This window comes from Malus sylvestris, chromosome 6 (genome assembly GCF_916048215.2).
Source record: "Malus sylvestris chromosome 6, drMalSylv7.2, whole genome shotgun sequence".
Classification (NCBI taxonomy): domain Eukaryota; kingdom Viridiplantae; phylum Streptophyta; class Magnoliopsida; order Rosales; family Rosaceae; genus Malus; species Malus sylvestris.
Window position 1 is genome coordinate 19,069,922 of NC_062265.1, and position 17,296 is coordinate 19,087,217.

Sequence of the window (17,296 nt, forward strand, 5' to 3'; positions counted from 1 at the left end):
CTCTATGTTTAAATAGATCTTTAGATATAGAAGAAATGATTATACTTGCATCGCGAATGAGGAGTGCACATATCCACATATCCCACCCCTTCAAATAACGTATTTTTACCATATAAATTGCATAATCAAACTCGCTCAATTTCTTAATCTTCAGGTGAAGATGATCTATACAGAAAATCATGCGAATCGGAGAACGTTTAGTCATCCAAATGTATCAAATAAATAGACGATTCAACATGAATATGTTTCTTGGTATTCACATTGTCAATTTGATTCAACAATCGGATGCATAAATGATATCTATTCGAATGAATTTTTTGTAGAGATGATCTTCAAATTTAAACTAAGTAATTGAATGGTTCCGATTTTAATAGAATGAAGATATGTTATTACAAGGACCGATATATGTGCATCCGAGTATTATCCAAGAAGAAAAACTAAAAAGAATAATACTTGCGTCCTACTATTGGTGATAATTTATATAGTCATTGTAACACCCTGTTTATTTTTAGATATGTGTTGTAGTTATTCATTTTTATGAAATTCAAATGGAGGAATATGTGAAATCCCGTTCCTAAATTTTATTATTAAATTAAGTATTTTGTATTTGTAATCAGAGTTATGGCACATTTATATTTATGGTGTCTAATTTTTTGATAAGTTAAAAAGATGAAAATGTCCCTAGTTGACGAAACAGAATTATACGAGGACATATTTTGTCCTTATATGTTTCTCCATATTTTTTGGCATATTTGGATAGAGCTTGATCTCACGAACGTGTAGGAAAAAATCGTTCTCTTAACGATGCTTTAACGAAGGAGTTATGAACGAGCAAATACAAGGGTAAAATCGTCATTTGATCATTACTCTAGATGACTCCAATTTTGCTTGAGCATTCATATGGAGTAGAAAAGCCATGTGTGTGGCTGTAACTGGAGGGGGAGGAGAGAAAGCAGAGAAGGGAGATACAAGTAGACTCGATCCCAGACCTCTTAACTCGACGACCCAGTTTTGACCCGATCTCAGCCACCACTTGCACACTCCACCCTGACCTCCACTATCTCATTTCCATAAAAAAAAAACTCGAGCCATTTTGACCTCGGTTTCACGAACAATAGCAACAATTAAGCAATGGCTCCTTAGCAGCAATCTGCCATTCCTGAAGTTAATTCCATTGACCACGACCACCAATAGATTCCCCTCAACCTCATAAACAATATCCATGCATTGGTTGAGGCGTTGGAGTTCGTTTTGGTGCGAATCAAGAATACCCACTTCTAGGCTTTCTAGCGAATCTAGGGTATTTTCAGCCATTTCTTGGCCGAGTTGGTACCATTTGAAGGGATCAAGCAATTCGTAGTTCACATTCATATTTAATCCATTTACTAAAATATTCAAGTGGTGGAAATTAACGAAAACTAGATTCGAACGATAGAATTTCATCAAACGAATATCAAATATGTAATAAGAGTATCAAATTTAATCTAAAAAGACAAAGTCAGCCATTGGCTATGCGCAGCCATACGCGATGGTTGGCCACCCCGATTCACCGTAAAATACAAATTCATTCATGGTACAAAAAAAAACAAGCATAAAGATGTAGACATGCTCTCAACACATGAACCCATGCCACACAAACAGCATAACGCAAGATGGCCCAACAGGAACGAAAAAAATTGCAGACATGAATAAAAAATTGCAACCCGGCAACAAAAAATTGCATAAAATGATGCAACCCAACAACAAAAATTGAAGAAAATTCTAATAAAGTACAAAATCAACATGGTAAGCAAAAGTGAACAAATGAACAATCTCTAAGTATACAACAGATTAACGTGGTTCAGCATAAAAACCTAAGTCCATGAATGAAGCACGGCAAGAAATTTCACTAAACAAGTGAAGATTACAAAGTTTAACTCTTATAACCGATATCTCACAAATTACAAACCCTAACCAAATGAGTAGAAAACCCCAAAACAAATGGAGAAAATTCTTCCAAATTGTCCTCTAACTCTCAAACTCATAAATTAACCAAACAAATGAGCTGTGAATTTGCCGCACTCATGACTCCAAACGGTCACCTCCACCCGAAACCAAAAGAGAAAACTCTCTAAGTCATGGCGAGGCGCACAAAATAAACTTATCATATGGTCCTTTTATAGTGCATAGAACTTAGGTTACAATAAGAATCTGAATTCTAATTGGAAGTAAATCCAAATCCTAACAGGCAAGGAAGTCAAATATTTATCCTAATCAAATGAGTAAATTATCAAAACTTCTCCACCAAGCAAAGAATCCAACCAATAACGCAAAACCCAACCCATATAGGACACGAAAAAACAAAACATGAAATGTGAGAGGATTTCTCTGTCCGTTTCCAATCAATTGGTTGTCACTTCCAATCGATTGCCATGATGCCATAATTCTTCAACTGCTTCTGTCCGACGGGTTGGGCAGGTAATAATTACCAAATTAGGGATGGTATTGATGTTGTTGGAAGTAGGTCCTCGGCCCGTCTCTCTGAAGATTCTACATGGTATCAGAGCTAAGAGACGACCATGTATTGCCACATGATTGGGTGAGTCTTGCCCCACGTGTTGAGTGAGTCCCGACTTGGCTCCACGTGGTTGCTGATGCATGGATCTCTCACGTGTGACCCATTAATTGGGTCCCACGTGTAGGGACGTGTTGAATATCCCACATTGTGTGAGGGAAGGAAAGAAAGAAAAAAAGAAATAAGAGTTTAAATATGATTATCCCACTTCAACTAACACCAAGACTTTTTGTGATAAAATCTCACATCTGAGAGATTGGACATGTAGTAATTACCAAGTTAAATATAATATTAGTGATTAAAAATGACCATCGACCTGTCTCTTTGAAAATTCTATAAATTAGAATAATCTCTTTTGTTTCTTATTAAGCTTATATATGTATATATAAGATTCGTAATGTGCGTAATTCGCACAATTCGCAGGCAAAGCCACACAATCTGACATTTTAAAAATATCCTCAACAAAGAGATGACCGCGTGACATTTTAAAAATACACTCCAACGGCAAATTTGTAACTGCCTTTGCGAGACGGTATGATCAATATTTACTCTCCCCTCCAAATTGAAGCTATAGCTGTTCATGAGTGGCTTTGTTCTGGCGTCATCTAGGGGTTTGCAAAATGTAATTTTGGAAACTGACTCCCTCCAGATTGCAACAGCACTTTCGGCTGGCTCTCTCAATATGTCTTTTGTTGGACCTCTTGTTGAAAACTTCAAATTCTTGCTGTCCACGATTACTGGAAGATATTCTACCCACGTAAGCGAATGGCATCGCCCACCGTCTAGCGCGGTTCGGTCTGAGCTGCGACAATTGTTTTACTTGGCTTGAGTATCCACCGGACCTCATTGCCGACCTTTTGTTAGAGGAATGTTTGAGCTCAACCCCTCTTCCGTTAGAGGTCTTTTGTACTGGTTCTTTGTTTTTTAATGAAGCTATTGTTTCTTTTAGAAAAAATACTCATATTCAATAATAAAAAATTATGATCAAATCGTAACTAGAAATAAAGAACTGGAATAATAACAAATCATAACCTATAATTAATTTGGAAATCATAATAATATATGTAGAAAACGGCAAGTCCTTGGTAGCTAGCCATGTTATGTGCCATCACCACCATCCGAATAATGTCAAATCTCCTTAAATAATTAATGTATCTAAAGTCTAGAAGTCAAAAAATGTCGAAGATAACTCCAACCTATAGTAGCTCACTAATCAGCATATACAGTCAAAGAACTTCTTGATTAATGTTGATGTTTGTAAGTTTGTAACTCATCTAAATTGTATTGATAAAAAGAAATTGAAGAAAGTTGGGTTCTATTATAAAATCAATTAGCAAAAGGACTACTTCACTTCAGGTAAGGTATCTTCTTTCTATAATGTGGGCTTGATACTCTCAATAGACACCATAAATTAAAGAATAATGCTACTCTTACCACATTTTTTGTATCACATTTATACCACCTCTAGCTCTAATAGAGATAAGGCCTACCAACACATGTGGATGTCATCTCTATTAGAGAGGTGATACAAATATGGTATGAAAAATGTAATAAGAGTAAATTTTTTAATTTAAATCAAATATTTATACAATTTATATGCCCATATCTCATACATTATTTTATCGAATTACGTGCACACATTAAACGTGGAGTTCTTAGTTAGATGAAAAAAACTGGACCATTTATATAATAGGGGTTTCTTCTCATTTGAAGGGAGTATAAATCATTAGTTTGATTGAAGTGGTCTGACACACCAAGTATTCTCTTACACAAACTAAACTAAAGGCCTCTCTCATCTCTCTCTCCCAAATGGCCAAGGTTCATCCTCTTTTAACATCCAACAGTACTGGTGATGCTTCTTCCAGCTCTACTAGTACTCCATGTTCTAATAATAAGTATTTGACTTCAAAGAGAGAAACATGCACCATTTGGATGAAATCTCTTGTAATGCAAGGAAGCGGATGCACTGCGTTTGATGAAAATGGCGAGATTGTTTATCGCGTCGATAACTACGACAGCAAACACAGCAGCGAAGTCTATCTCATGGATCTCCGCGGCAAGCTTCTATTTACCCTATGTGAGAAGAAAATGTGTGGTTTTCCAAGTTGGAAGGGCTACAAAAGCAATGGTATCTGTGCCAGCAAGCCATTGTTTCGAATGAGAAAAAATTATAAATCAATTCTTGGAAATAAAGAGTGTTCTTATAAAGTTACCATGAGATCTGAAAGCAATTGCTACAGGTTAGAGGGTTTGAATAGTAAATCAACAGCTTTCAGAATTATGGACAGCAATAGAAGAGTTGTAGCAGAGGCAAAGACAAAGCAGTCAAGGTCAGGAGTAGTATTGGGAGATGATGTATTCACATTGGCAGTGGAGCCTCATGTCGATCACTCCTTTATCATGGCCCTTGTCACTGTTTATGGCATGATACGACGCCAAATATGATTAAGAGTTTTGGATGTGTCAAAGATACATAAACATGCTTACTTGTAGTAAATAGTGGTATAGAGACAAAGAATCAACTGAGTTTTTCTTAGCCTGGCTAGGATTTTTTCTTTTCCTTTCTTTTTTGTTGAAATCAGTTTAACCCATTGTAGTCGAATGATTGATGATTTAACTTAACTATTTAACTCAGCCATTTTCATATCCTCTCTTTCTCATTCCTGGTGGTTGTACGTATAATATATATTGGGGTGTGATTCATACACCCCCTTTTACTTCTCACACACCCTTATTAATTTATGTTCTTTGATTTTCTTAAATTTATTCAATCCGATGGCCGAAAATTAAGAAGGTGTGTGAGAAGTCAAAAATGATGTGTGAGAAGTAAAAAATGATGTGTGAATAGCACACCCCTATATATTTCTGCTTGGGCCTCAAATCCTGGGTTAGGCCGAGTGGTTAAGAGTCGGCCCAAAAAGGAGAAAATTGTGGATGTGAGCCTAAACTAACCTAAATAATAGATTAATTTAAACAAAACTAAACTTGCAATGGCACAAATCAATTATAGTAATATATACAAATAAGAGGTCAATCCCACAGGGATTGCTTTAACACCAATTTAACTGATTAACCACGCTAGACTTAATTAAACAAACGAAGGATAAATTGAAATTGAATTGAATAATTGAGTAATTAATTAAGACTATAATCATCAACACAAATTCTGACTGGATAGGTGGGTTTTGGTTGGTAGCCAATAGACGACGACCGACTAGATAAACAAACTTTTCCAGAAGAACCAATAAAGGCGACCGAGTTGATAGATGAGGCTGGAGCTATAGAGTCAACTTGCTTAAAGAGTCTTGACCAACTAGATAGACAAGCATTCTTTCTTTTGTGACTGGCTATTTATCTCAAGTCTCAGTAAGGAAAAATCTTTGATTCTTTTGTGAAAGAGGTCACTTCATCAATCATCTCGACAAAGTGAGCTGTTCTATATTTGTTACTCTCAGGTCACATCTAGATTTCAACACGCAGATGGCCGAACCACTTTTACGATTGAGACACTCATATCCGTTGAGTATCTTTGCTCATTCAATTTGATACCGATTCGGTAGACCTATGTTTTCACCAATATATAGTCGATACTGCCAAACATGGTGCACAAGACCTAGATTGTCACAGCGATTTGCATAACCTTATCTTTAGGTTTTAGAACTCAAGGCCGAGAATGTTCCTACTTCGGTCGTAAAGTTCTAGTTTTACTAGGCAGCAAAATAAGTAGTGAAGATTTGGCATGTGGTCTAATATTCTAGTGATTGGGATTAGGTTTCCACCCATGCATCCCAGGTTCGAAACTTCCCCTACCCTAAATTATTATAACACTTATGAACCCTTAATAATAATAATAATAATTTTTTTAAATAAAAAGGATTCATTGATCAAAAAATAAAAAGTCAGGTTTGAAACTCTAGAAAATTCAGACCTTAAAATTGGGCTGATCATGATTTTTATTTAATTTTTTAGCACAAAGATAACAACTATATAATGTGACAATTTCGAATTTTGCCGCTCCCCCAATAGTAATAATAATTTGGTTTAATGTTTTTGGTATAACTAATTTGGTTGAACTTTAAGCGTGTTCGTTGCTTAATTCTACAACCTAGTGATATTATAATCATTGATAAATGACAGGCCTTAAGCTCGAATCTCAAAAATACGAGTTCGCAACCAATTTATTTCAGCACCCCTTAATATACCGTTGTATAAAAAATGGTAAGTGTGTCTCAGAATTTATAAATAATAGAAATTTGGTTGATTTTTCTTCCATATCAAATTTTAAATTATCTATCACCGGTATGCTAGTCTTTCTCTCATAACATTCAGCACAAAAAAATAGACCAAAAAAAATATTCAAAGCAAAAATTGATACTCCAACGTAGAAATTGTGATTGGTTTTTCTTCCATATCCTCTTCATCTAGTTAAAAAGAGCATCGCTGAGATGCATTAATATTTTATAGGGTATGTTGGTACTATATTATATTGGACCTCGTTCATTTGGCTTCCAGACATTGAGCCTATGATTTATGTAAAAGGGGAGGAGCCTTTAGTCTATAAAAAAGACTCCTCACCCTCACAATGGGGAGGCTTGACATCCCAAAACAGATGCTCTCATATTCAGAGCAACCCTCTCACAAACGGAGAAACTCTCTTAAACTCTCTCTTTCTCTGGGGGGACTCCCCCTCACACTTGTAATCCATATATTCATACAGAGAAATACAATCAACATCAGTGTGGACGTAGCCCAAACATTGGGGTGAACCACCTCACACTTGTAATCCATATATTCATACAGAGAAATACAATCAACATCAGTGTGGACGTAGCCCAAACATTGGGGTGAACCACGATACATCTTGTGTTCTTTACTTTCTTGCAGATTCACGGTCAGATTTATGTTATTCCAAGACCCTTCCGGTTTTGTGCATCAACAGGGTATACATTTCACAAGCACCTCATTAGTTTTGAGCTTATGGAGAGAAAAAGAAAAGTAGAAAAATTTCATGACTACTTTGTTGGAGTTAAACTATGAAGTCTAGCCTTATTTATTTATTTTTTGTATCCGAAATAAATTAGGGTTAAAGTTTTAATGAGTGAACTATTCTTTGTGCTTGAAGAAGGGTGAAACCCGTCTATATTCTTATTTTTTTTTGGGTAAATACGCGGCTATATTCGTATAGGCTAAAGGTGCTCTAGCATTGAATGTAATTTTATGGACTCCCGTTCAGCAATGCTTAGAACATCTTCAAATATTTTATTTGTCCATAATAAAGTTTATATAGTTAACCTAGGAAATATGATTAAAGTAGCAGAACCTTCAAGAGTAACTCTGAAATATAGTTAAAAAAATAACTGAAGTACCTTTGGAAATTGGAATACTCTCCCTTTTAAATTGGTCTTTCGATGGCGATGGTTATTCAACATTAGGAGGCGGCACGGCATAGCTAATAATTTGGGGAAACTGGCAATGTATCATCGACCAAGAAAAAGACACAAGCAAAGTAGCAAACACCTCATTCTCCCAGGTTAGGTAACAAACACAAACACACACACACACACACAGACACACATGTTCTTTCCATGTCAATCTTAATTCGTAAGATTCGTTAATGGCGTCCTCAAATTCTATAGGTTCTATAATTATTTTATTAAGGGATTAGATCCTTTTTCGTTCATTAACTTATGACACAACATAAGAAGTGAGGAGGAGTTAAACACATAAAAGCATCTCTAGTGGAGATGTAAAAAAATATGTGCCTAATTTGTATTTGATGAATGAGTTGGCATTGAAATAACACGTTTAAATTTTTAATCTCCAATGAAGACGTCAGTTTTTTATTTTACTTGTTCAAGTGGGACCCATACATTTAAAATATGTTATGTTTACTTTTTGATGGGACTCAAACCAATAAAAAATAAACAAGCTGCTTTGGAAGTGGTGAAAAATATTTAAAAAATCAAAATAAAGAATTTGACAATGCTATCTATTTTGATGCGAGGAGCTTGATGCCAAATTCCAACTCAACTTTGGCAGACCGGTTGAAGAAACATATGCTGTCAAAAGCTAATGTTAGAGCCTCCACCATGGAATTGAAGTCTTGGTTGGAGATGCTTTTAGAGAAAACAAAGTATACACAAACGAAAACCATATATAACTAATAGATAACCACTCAATTACCATAATCAACCCTTGCTTGGTTCCCAAAAGATAACATTATACATAAGTGATTTATTGCAGGTAAGAAATTGGATCCTATATATAAACCCTAGACCCGAAAAGTCCCTTTATAATACTCTTGAAAAGCCTAGAAGAAGTCATCAAGTTATAATGAAGATAATTAATTTTGTAATATGTATGAGTTTCATATAATTTTCTATGCACATAAATCAAACGTGCAATATAGTTCTTGGATGACCAAATCAAACAATTTTGTCCTTATATATTCCTACTTTTCCGTACTTATCACTATAGACTATAAATTACTAACATAATTGAACCCTCACCTCAAATATCTCAGGACTTGTTTGATACATTATTTGAATTCAACTTTTTAAACTAAAAAAATAATTTTTAAGTTTTAGATCTTAAAAACTTGTTTGGTAGGACTATTTTAAAAAATTGAACGACTAACTAAAAAACTGAACCCTCATCTTCTCTCACTCCAAATCTATCTCTCTTTTTTTTTCTCTCTCCTTTTATTTTATTTTTTACCTTTTTCGTCTCTTCTCCGATCCGCTTTCTTCATTCTTTTGGTTCTTTCTCTCACTTATTTTCCTCTCTATCTCTTCTAATCTTCTCTCTTCTTTCTCTTTTCTTCAATCATCTCTTACTTTCTTTCCTCATCTCTCCTCTTTCTCCCTCTCCTACGACCCCCTCTTTTTAGATCTCTTTATCTAGTTTAAGTCGTAAGATTTAAAAAATTTAAATCGCAAACCAATAAAGTTTTTGAGTCTTAAAATCAACGTAGGAAACAAACGCAATTCCAGTCCAACTATGAGTGCTAAGTATCAAGGTTTAATTAAAGTTTCAATCCCAAACTGATTGGGAGAACTTTAAACTCTTCAACAAAACTTTTCCATACCAATTTGAAACACTATAGCCAGTTTCTAGCACTCACAATCATACTCATATTCTAACAATAATAACTATATGACACCGAAGAGAATGGATGAAATTGCTTGTGATGCAAGGAAACGGATGCAATGCCTTTGATGAAAATGGCAAAGTCGTTTATCACATAGATAATTACGACAACAAGCACAGCAAAGTCAACAATATTTTTAGTTTCCGAAAATGGGAGGGCTACAAAATTAACAATATTGGTGCCAATAAGCCATTGTTCGAGTGAGAAAAAGTTGTAGATCAATTTGGGAAATAAGGAGTTCTCGTACAAAGTAACAATGATATATGATAACAATTGCTACATGTTAGAGGGTATATATGGCAAATCAACATCTTTCAGAATTACGGATAGCAATGGAAGAGTTGTAGCAGAGGCGAAAAGCAACCAAGTTCAGGAGTAGTACTACGAGATGATGTGTTTACTTTGGTGTTGGAACCTCATGTTTATCATGGCCCTTGTCACTGTCTATGGCTTTGATAAAAACTCAAACATGACTCATACATGAATGAAATCAATTCATGAGTTTGTTTTGACCAATTTTCTAGCGACTTAAAAGTTTATTTATTTTTTTTATTTTAGGAATTCAACCCATTGATATGTGTGTCATATTTGTAAATACATTATCTTGATGTAATGAAAGCAGATGCCTAATCAATACTCATTTTCGATTTTCCTCTCTTCGTATTGGCTACACATAATATTTCGTTTTGCTAATTAACAATCTAAATTGGGTGCTACACTTATCATCTATTTGTATCAGTTCTACTGGAGGTAGGGCTCATCAATACATGTGAGTTTCATCTTTATAAGAGAGATGAGACAAATAGATGGTAGGATAATATTGATCAATTACTTATCTTGAATTCCAATTATCAAGATTAGTGGAGTTGTTATTTGACTAAAAGTGGAGAAGGCTAGGAATTGTTTATCAAAATGTAATTTATTTCACTTTAAGGATCTTCTATAAGGGTATCGATATTACACAGATATACATCTTTTGTTAGTAAGAAAGCTAATAAAATAAGTTTAACATGATATAAAATACTCAAATTGACTGAAAAATGTAAATGATTATATTATTTACGTTTTTTTTTACATCTCCAAGAGAGAAATGAAAGCAACAACTCGATGAGGTGAAGAGAGGTGGGGACAAATTGCATATGGGCTTTCGTTTTATGCTTTATACTTCCCTTGTTTGTGGCCTTCGTTTGAATGTTTTGTTGTGTTGGTAATGCAGTTTTACCTTTGACCACAAAAGAAAATAAAAAAGTTCCCATTTTAACTTCCACGTTTGGAATAAAATAATATGTGGTTTCCACCTCAAAATTAGTTATCAAATACCTCAAAATTATGAATGGGATCAAACATTTGAACCAATTTCCTTTTTTATTTTGTTCGAAAAACGATAGCATTAGCATGTTAAATTGTTAATTGTAAGGAGAGAATGAGATCAGTGAGGATGGAACACGCATCAAGGTGCATAGGCTATCTTGAATTCGAAAGGCAATACTTAAGAGTTATAAGTCATATTTAACACCAAATATAACATTGCAAGTTATTATAATTTTAGTGCATATGAAGTCAAATTTGAATTTAAACTTTTAATTCTTATGTATTAGAGACAGTATGAGTCAATTTTCAAGTTAAATATAACTTTTGTATATTCTAAAGGTGGTGGTCCCATATCCAAAGCTAAAAATGACTTTGCATAGAGTAATGTTAGATATATTATATTTGCGGACTAAAAAATGTGTCAGCAATAAGAAATAAACACATTAATCAACACTTAATTAATAATCCAATCATTAACTTTCATGTCATTTAGTTTACAAAATTTATCCTACACATTTAGTCTCCCTAATATTACCCATTTTCATAACAATTGAAGTGATGAACCTGTAAAGATTGATGTGCCCAATGGAATAAATGATTTAACGATAATATGCAAGTTGTAAATGTGATCTCTATTAGAATGGTACATGATTATATTATTGGAAAAAAGTTCAACTAATTTATATTCATGTATGAATTAGAGTTTTCAGTATTAAACCGAATACAACAATAATATTAAAGGGCATATGTTGAAATGTCCCACATCGATTATATCTAGGGGTGGTTCGGTATGGGATCCCATACCGAAACCCTTGTCCCGATTCCCAAACCGAAATTTTCGGGAATCCCAATTTTAATACCGATCCCAAACCAAATTTTCGGGAATCCCAATTTTCGGGAATCCCGAAATGGTTTTGGGCTTTTGGACAAAAAATTGACATATTATGCTTTTGGGCTAAAATTCAGCATTTTATATTGAAAAATTGACATATAGGCAAGCCTAATCTGCCAATTTGTTTCTACTAATCTGTGCACAAATCTGCCAATTCAAAAGCATCTGTGCACAATCTGCCTATTCAAAAGCAATCTACCAATCTGTGCACAAATCTGCCTATTCAAAAGCAATCTGCCAATCTGTGCACAAATATGTGCACAATAGCATCTGCCTATTCAATTTCTACTACACATGCATGCAATAACAATGCACATTAATATATCACAAGCACAGTTCAGCATATATCCAAATTCCAATAAATAAATAAAATAAATGGTTCAAAAACCTGAGTATTCAACATAGAAATATATGGTTGTGAGAAAAAGAACTCAAAATATATCACAATCACAGTTCACCTTGGTGCTGCTGCCACTTAAGAGCCTGACCAATTAGAGTTGTTAATCTTGATGGTGGGACCACACTAACTTCCGCAACAAGTGCTGAGAAATTCAAAAGAAAATAAAACTCGTCAAAGACCACAAACTTCAAAGAAAAAACTTCAATAACTACAAAGATTTTTTCATTTGCTATCTACAATTTTTGTCAGATTTCAATGTCAGACACCTCTGACTGTATATCACATTTAAACTCTCCATATCCAAGGCCTGGTCTAAATCCATAAACAGGAACAAGTAAAACAAATTAAAGGAAATGCTAAACGGAAAACTGGCATACATTGATACAACACCTATTACAAATAGCATACATACAGATACAGAGGCGGATACAATCATACAATTAGCATACATACATACAAAACAAATAGCATACAGAATCAGAGAATCCCCAATTTGGCAATTTCAGATGGAATCATGGAACTATATAAAAACCCCAATTTCAGAATCGGAGAATCAACTATTTCATAATCCAAACCCCTAATTTCGAAACCCCATTTCCAAATCCCAATCCCTAATCCCCAATCCCCAATTTCGGAATCCCAATCCCTAATTTCGAAACCCAGGTCCCCAATTTCAAAATCCAATTCCAATTCCAATTCAAATTTTCAATCAAAAAATTCCTAAGTTCGAAATCACAAAATCTCTAAGTTTAATACAAATCAGAAACCCTAAACTCCAATTTCAAAAGCCCTAATCCCAATTCGAATTCAAACCTAAGTTGGCAAATGAAAAGTATGAAATGATTCAGGAAGGAAGGTCGCAATTTCTTACCTTCAGCCTTGTGCAGTGTAATGCAGACCAAATCGAACGAGAGAGAGAAACCGATAGAAGTCTCTAGGGAGAGAGAGAGAGAAAGAGAACCGAGATTGACAGAGGAGTCTCTAGAGATCGAAGACGGTGTGGTGTAGGTGTGATCATTGGTGCGGCCGGATTCGAAGACGGAGAAAGAATAGGGAGGAGAGTTCGAGACTCAAAGCAGAGTGGGTGAGGTGAGTAACGGAAGTGAAATGGGAGATCAGATCATCAGACCTAAAAACAAATGAACGGAATAGATTAAATCCAAAACAATGAACGGTTGAAATAATTTTCTTATAATTAAAAAATAATATATATATATATATAATATTTATTTTCGGTTCGGTATGGGAACACCGAAAAAATGGAGATGCAAAACCAAATCCCATACCGAAAATTTCGGTTTGGTTCGGGATGTCATACCGAAAATTTCGGGAATTTTGGTTTGGGATTTTTTTGGTTTGGGATCGGGATTTTTTCAGTTTGGTTTGGGATTTTTGGGATTTTTGGGATTTTTTTCCAGCCCTAATTATATCAATGATAAAATAAGAGTTTATATACCCTAATTCCACTCCAACTAGTAGTGAAGCCTTTTGTAAGAAAACCCCACACCTGATGGATTGTGTAGGTGGTAGTTACCAAGTTGGGGACAGCATCGGTGTTGTTGGAAGGGCCCGTCTATCTGTTAATTCTTCATCCTATCAGAGCTGGGGAACGGGTTTGTACCATACTACCACGTGATGGATGGGTCCTTTGGCCACCCATGTAGGGTGAGTCCCTTTGGCTCCACGTGATTGTCGATGTGTGGATCTCACACGTGTGAGCTACTAATATATGAGGGGGCGTGTTGAAATGTCCCACATTGGCCAATATCAATGACAAAAGAAGAGTTTAAATACTCTAATCCAACTCCAACTAATACTGAGGTATTTTGTGATAAAACCCGACATCTGACGGAATGCGCATATGGTAATTACCAAGTTGAAACAATATCGGTGTTGTTGGTATGGGTCTTCGGGTCCCTTGGCCCCGCGTGTAAGGTGAGTCCTCTTGGCTCCACGTGGTTGTCGATGTGTGGATCTTCCACATGTGACCTAATAATTGGGTCTCACATGAGGGGACGTGTTGAAATGTCCCACATTGACCAATATCAATGACAAAAGAAGAGTTTAAATACTCTAATCCAACTCCAATTAATGCTGAGGTCTTTTGTGATAAACCCCGACATCTAACGGAGTGCGCATATGGTAATTACCAAGTTGAAACAATATCGATGTTGTTGGTATGGGTCTTCAGCCCATCTCTTTGAAAATTCTACAGTATTAAATCAACAAAGAAGAAGAAACCCCAATAATGTGGTAATTGATTGATATATATATATATATATATATATATATATATATGTTGATGCACAAAATCAGCGAGGACTTTGGTACAACAGAAAGTGTCAGGTTTGTGACCTTCGCTTGGTTGCTTCGATCACTAATGAAGATAAGTACATAAATGAATAAGGACAGGGAAGCAAACACAAGATTTACGTGGTTCACCCAGATCGGCTACGTCCACGGAGTAGAGGAGTTCTCATTAATTGTGAAGGGTTTACACAAATACATAGGTTCAAGCTCTCATTTTGTGAGTTCTAGTGAATAGTTTAGTACAAAATGACATTAGAGATTATTGTGGGAGAATGATCCCTATTTATAGAAGAGAGTTTCTAGTTTTGTTCTAACATTGACACGTGTCGTGTTGTGATTGGCTTCTGATGTTGACACGTGTCGAGCTGTGATTGGCTTCTGATGTCGACACGTGTCACATTGTGATTGGCCTCCTGGTTGAAGGGAAGCTCTTCTGGGTCCTTGATGGTATAACGTTGACCGGCGCTCAGTAGTTTCGGGATTGGTCAAGTATGGTACAAACAGTGCTCCCCTAAGTTCCCGAGTGAGGGAAGCTCCTCGGTTGGGGACTTGCAAGATCCAAGCCATTGAGTAATCACGAAACTTCTAAGTACTGAAGTGTGGTATCATTTTCACGTGCCTTATCTGTCTCATATGTAGATGTGGCATCTTCTCTGGAAGTACTTTTCCTCCATCCATGGGTGGTATCTTTAACCGATGAAGATGCACAAGGTAATGTATCAATTTCACTTGAAGCTTACTTGTAGTTTCGGGCTTGGTCAAGTGCGATACAAACCCTATAGTAGGAGTCCCCCAAGTCGCCGAGCTAGGAGATCTGCCGAAAGAGGTGACAGACAAGGTAAGCAGTCAAACTTCCAAGCAAGCAACCCAGGATCGGAGGTTCGACTTTGGCTTCCGGTTGATTGTTCTCCTTCTCCTTATCTCTCATTCAGCTGCTAGGATAAGGAGAAGCAAATGGAGAAGAGATGATATGAGATACTTTTGCTTTTGAAGAAGTAACTTTCCACAGGCTTATTCTTGAACTGTGCTGGAGGGTTTTCTGGTTCCCTTCAGAGTATAAGGCCGACTCAAGAATTTGAGGGTCAAAACAAGTCCATCAAATCTAGAGTACGTTCGACCTTGATGATATGGGATACTTTTGCTGTTGACGGAATAATGAATGTGGTATGGAAAGGTGTCGTGCTGTAGTGATCTGTTTCAGCTCACCGTTGAACCTTCTGCTTCAATCTTTTGCATGGCAGAAGTGGTGTGCAACCTTTGCATTTAAATGGTCATTCAGAACATTCCTTCATAGTGACTCATCCACACTTGGCAGCTTCAGTGTAAAGAGCCAATATCTGATCAACTGTCATGAGGTATGTGCCGGTGGAATTCATGACCTTGACAGCAGTTGAGGATGAGTTCTCGAGAGCAATGCTAAGTAAGCAACCAGGCAAAGGTCTCAGGCAGTCAGTTCCAGATTGGAGGTTTGATTTCAGGTTCCGACTGACTGCTATCTTTCTCTTTGTCCTGCAGGTGTGGACAAGGACGAAGACAAGGACAGGGAGAAAGCATGATATGGGATACTCTTGCTTTCGACCCTGATGATATGAGATACTCTTGTTCTTGGTGTGGCTTATTTGCTGAGGTATTATCGGGGGGAAATAAAGGTGAGTATTTCGAGAGGTTATATTGAGGGTGCATTCTCGAATGCGAGAAATGGTTGAGCATTTTTGCAGGTTTGCCTGTCCGTTGAGGAGGGAGATCGATGTATATAGGGATTTCCCAATAACAAGTAGTAATGCTATTCCTTTACCCTTCTTGGTCACAGCAATGTAGTGGGAGCTGCCAGCTTCACGTGTTTTAACTTTGTCAGAGCACTTTGAAAAAATGGTATGTGGTATCTGGAAAGCTAATGTTGCGTGTGAAGATTACAGACAAGCTTTATCTAAGGAAATCTGGCTCTCGAAGTTTTGAGAGCTGTGCCTCTTCAGTTTTCGAACAAGCAATCCCGTCGGGGATCTGGCTCTCGAGATTCGGAAAGCGGTGCCGCTTCGATTTTTGAGAAAGTAATTATGTTGGGAGTCTTTTCTCGAATGTGAGTAAAGGTTGGACGTTCTTGCCAGCCTGTCTTGCCACAGAACATAGAGGTCGACACACATAGGGACTTTCCAGTTGTCAAGTAGTGGTTCTGTTCCTTTACCCTGTGGGTAATAGTAGGGTAGCTGGAACTTCGAAATTCTCGTCCCTAAACTTTGTCAGAGATCTTTGGCAAAGTTATATGTGGTACCCGAGGAGTTGATGGTGCGTATGGAGAGTTGTGATTGAACAGTAAGATTCACGTGCTTTCTACTTCACCAGAAATCTTCGACAGATTGCCCGTAATTTCCGCAAAGCTGAGTGTGCATGTGACCGGTGCTGACGAGGCTAAAAAAGCAGGTGCTTCTTCGATTGTTGAGATCGGCCATCGTGGTCTCTGAGCAGCTCAGCTTTCGAGAAAGCAAACGCCTCTTCGATTCTTGAAGCTCCGTCAAGTGCAGATTTTTATAGAGGTTGGCATTAAGTTCCACAGCACACTTGAATCTCCACCAGTAGAAGCTCCATTCTTGCACTTCTAAGATCTTGATTTGTCTGACCTCTTCCCTCTTCAACACCTTTGAAAATGTCTGGCCCATCCGACCGTCGTTTTGACTTGAACCT

At 36.5% G+C, this 17,296-nt stretch overlaps 1 protein-coding gene and 1 long non-coding RNA gene across 2 annotated transcripts; one reads left to right on the top strand and one right to left on the bottom strand.

Moving 5' to 3' along the window:
- Positions 1 to 4,351: 4,351 nt before the first annotated feature.
- On the top strand, positions 4,352 to 5,086 carry LOC126625331 (protein LURP-one-related 3-like). Its single transcript, XM_050294426.1, has one exon. It carries the CDS (start codon positions 4,364 to 4,366, stop codon positions 4,997 to 4,999), a length of 636 nt encoding a protein of 211 aa, XP_050150383.1. The 5' UTR covers positions 4,352 to 4,363; the 3' UTR covers positions 5,000 to 5,086.
- Positions 5,087 to 12,250: 7,164 nt separating this feature from the next.
- LOC126625332 (uncharacterized) lies at positions 12,251 to 13,427 on the bottom strand. The gene is made up of 2 exons (XR_007624388.1): positions 13,179 to 13,427; positions 12,251 to 12,449 (listed from the first exon to the last, which is right to left on the bottom strand). It is a non-coding gene; the product is annotated as an uncharacterized LOC126625332 (long non-coding RNA).
- Between the last annotated feature and the right edge of the window lie 3,869 nt (positions 13,428 to 17,296).

Coding starts and splice junctions, on each gene's coding strand:
- LOC126625331 (XM_050294426.1), top strand. CDS start 4,364: ATGGCCAAGGTTCATCCTCTTTTAACATCCAACAGTACTGGTGATGCT.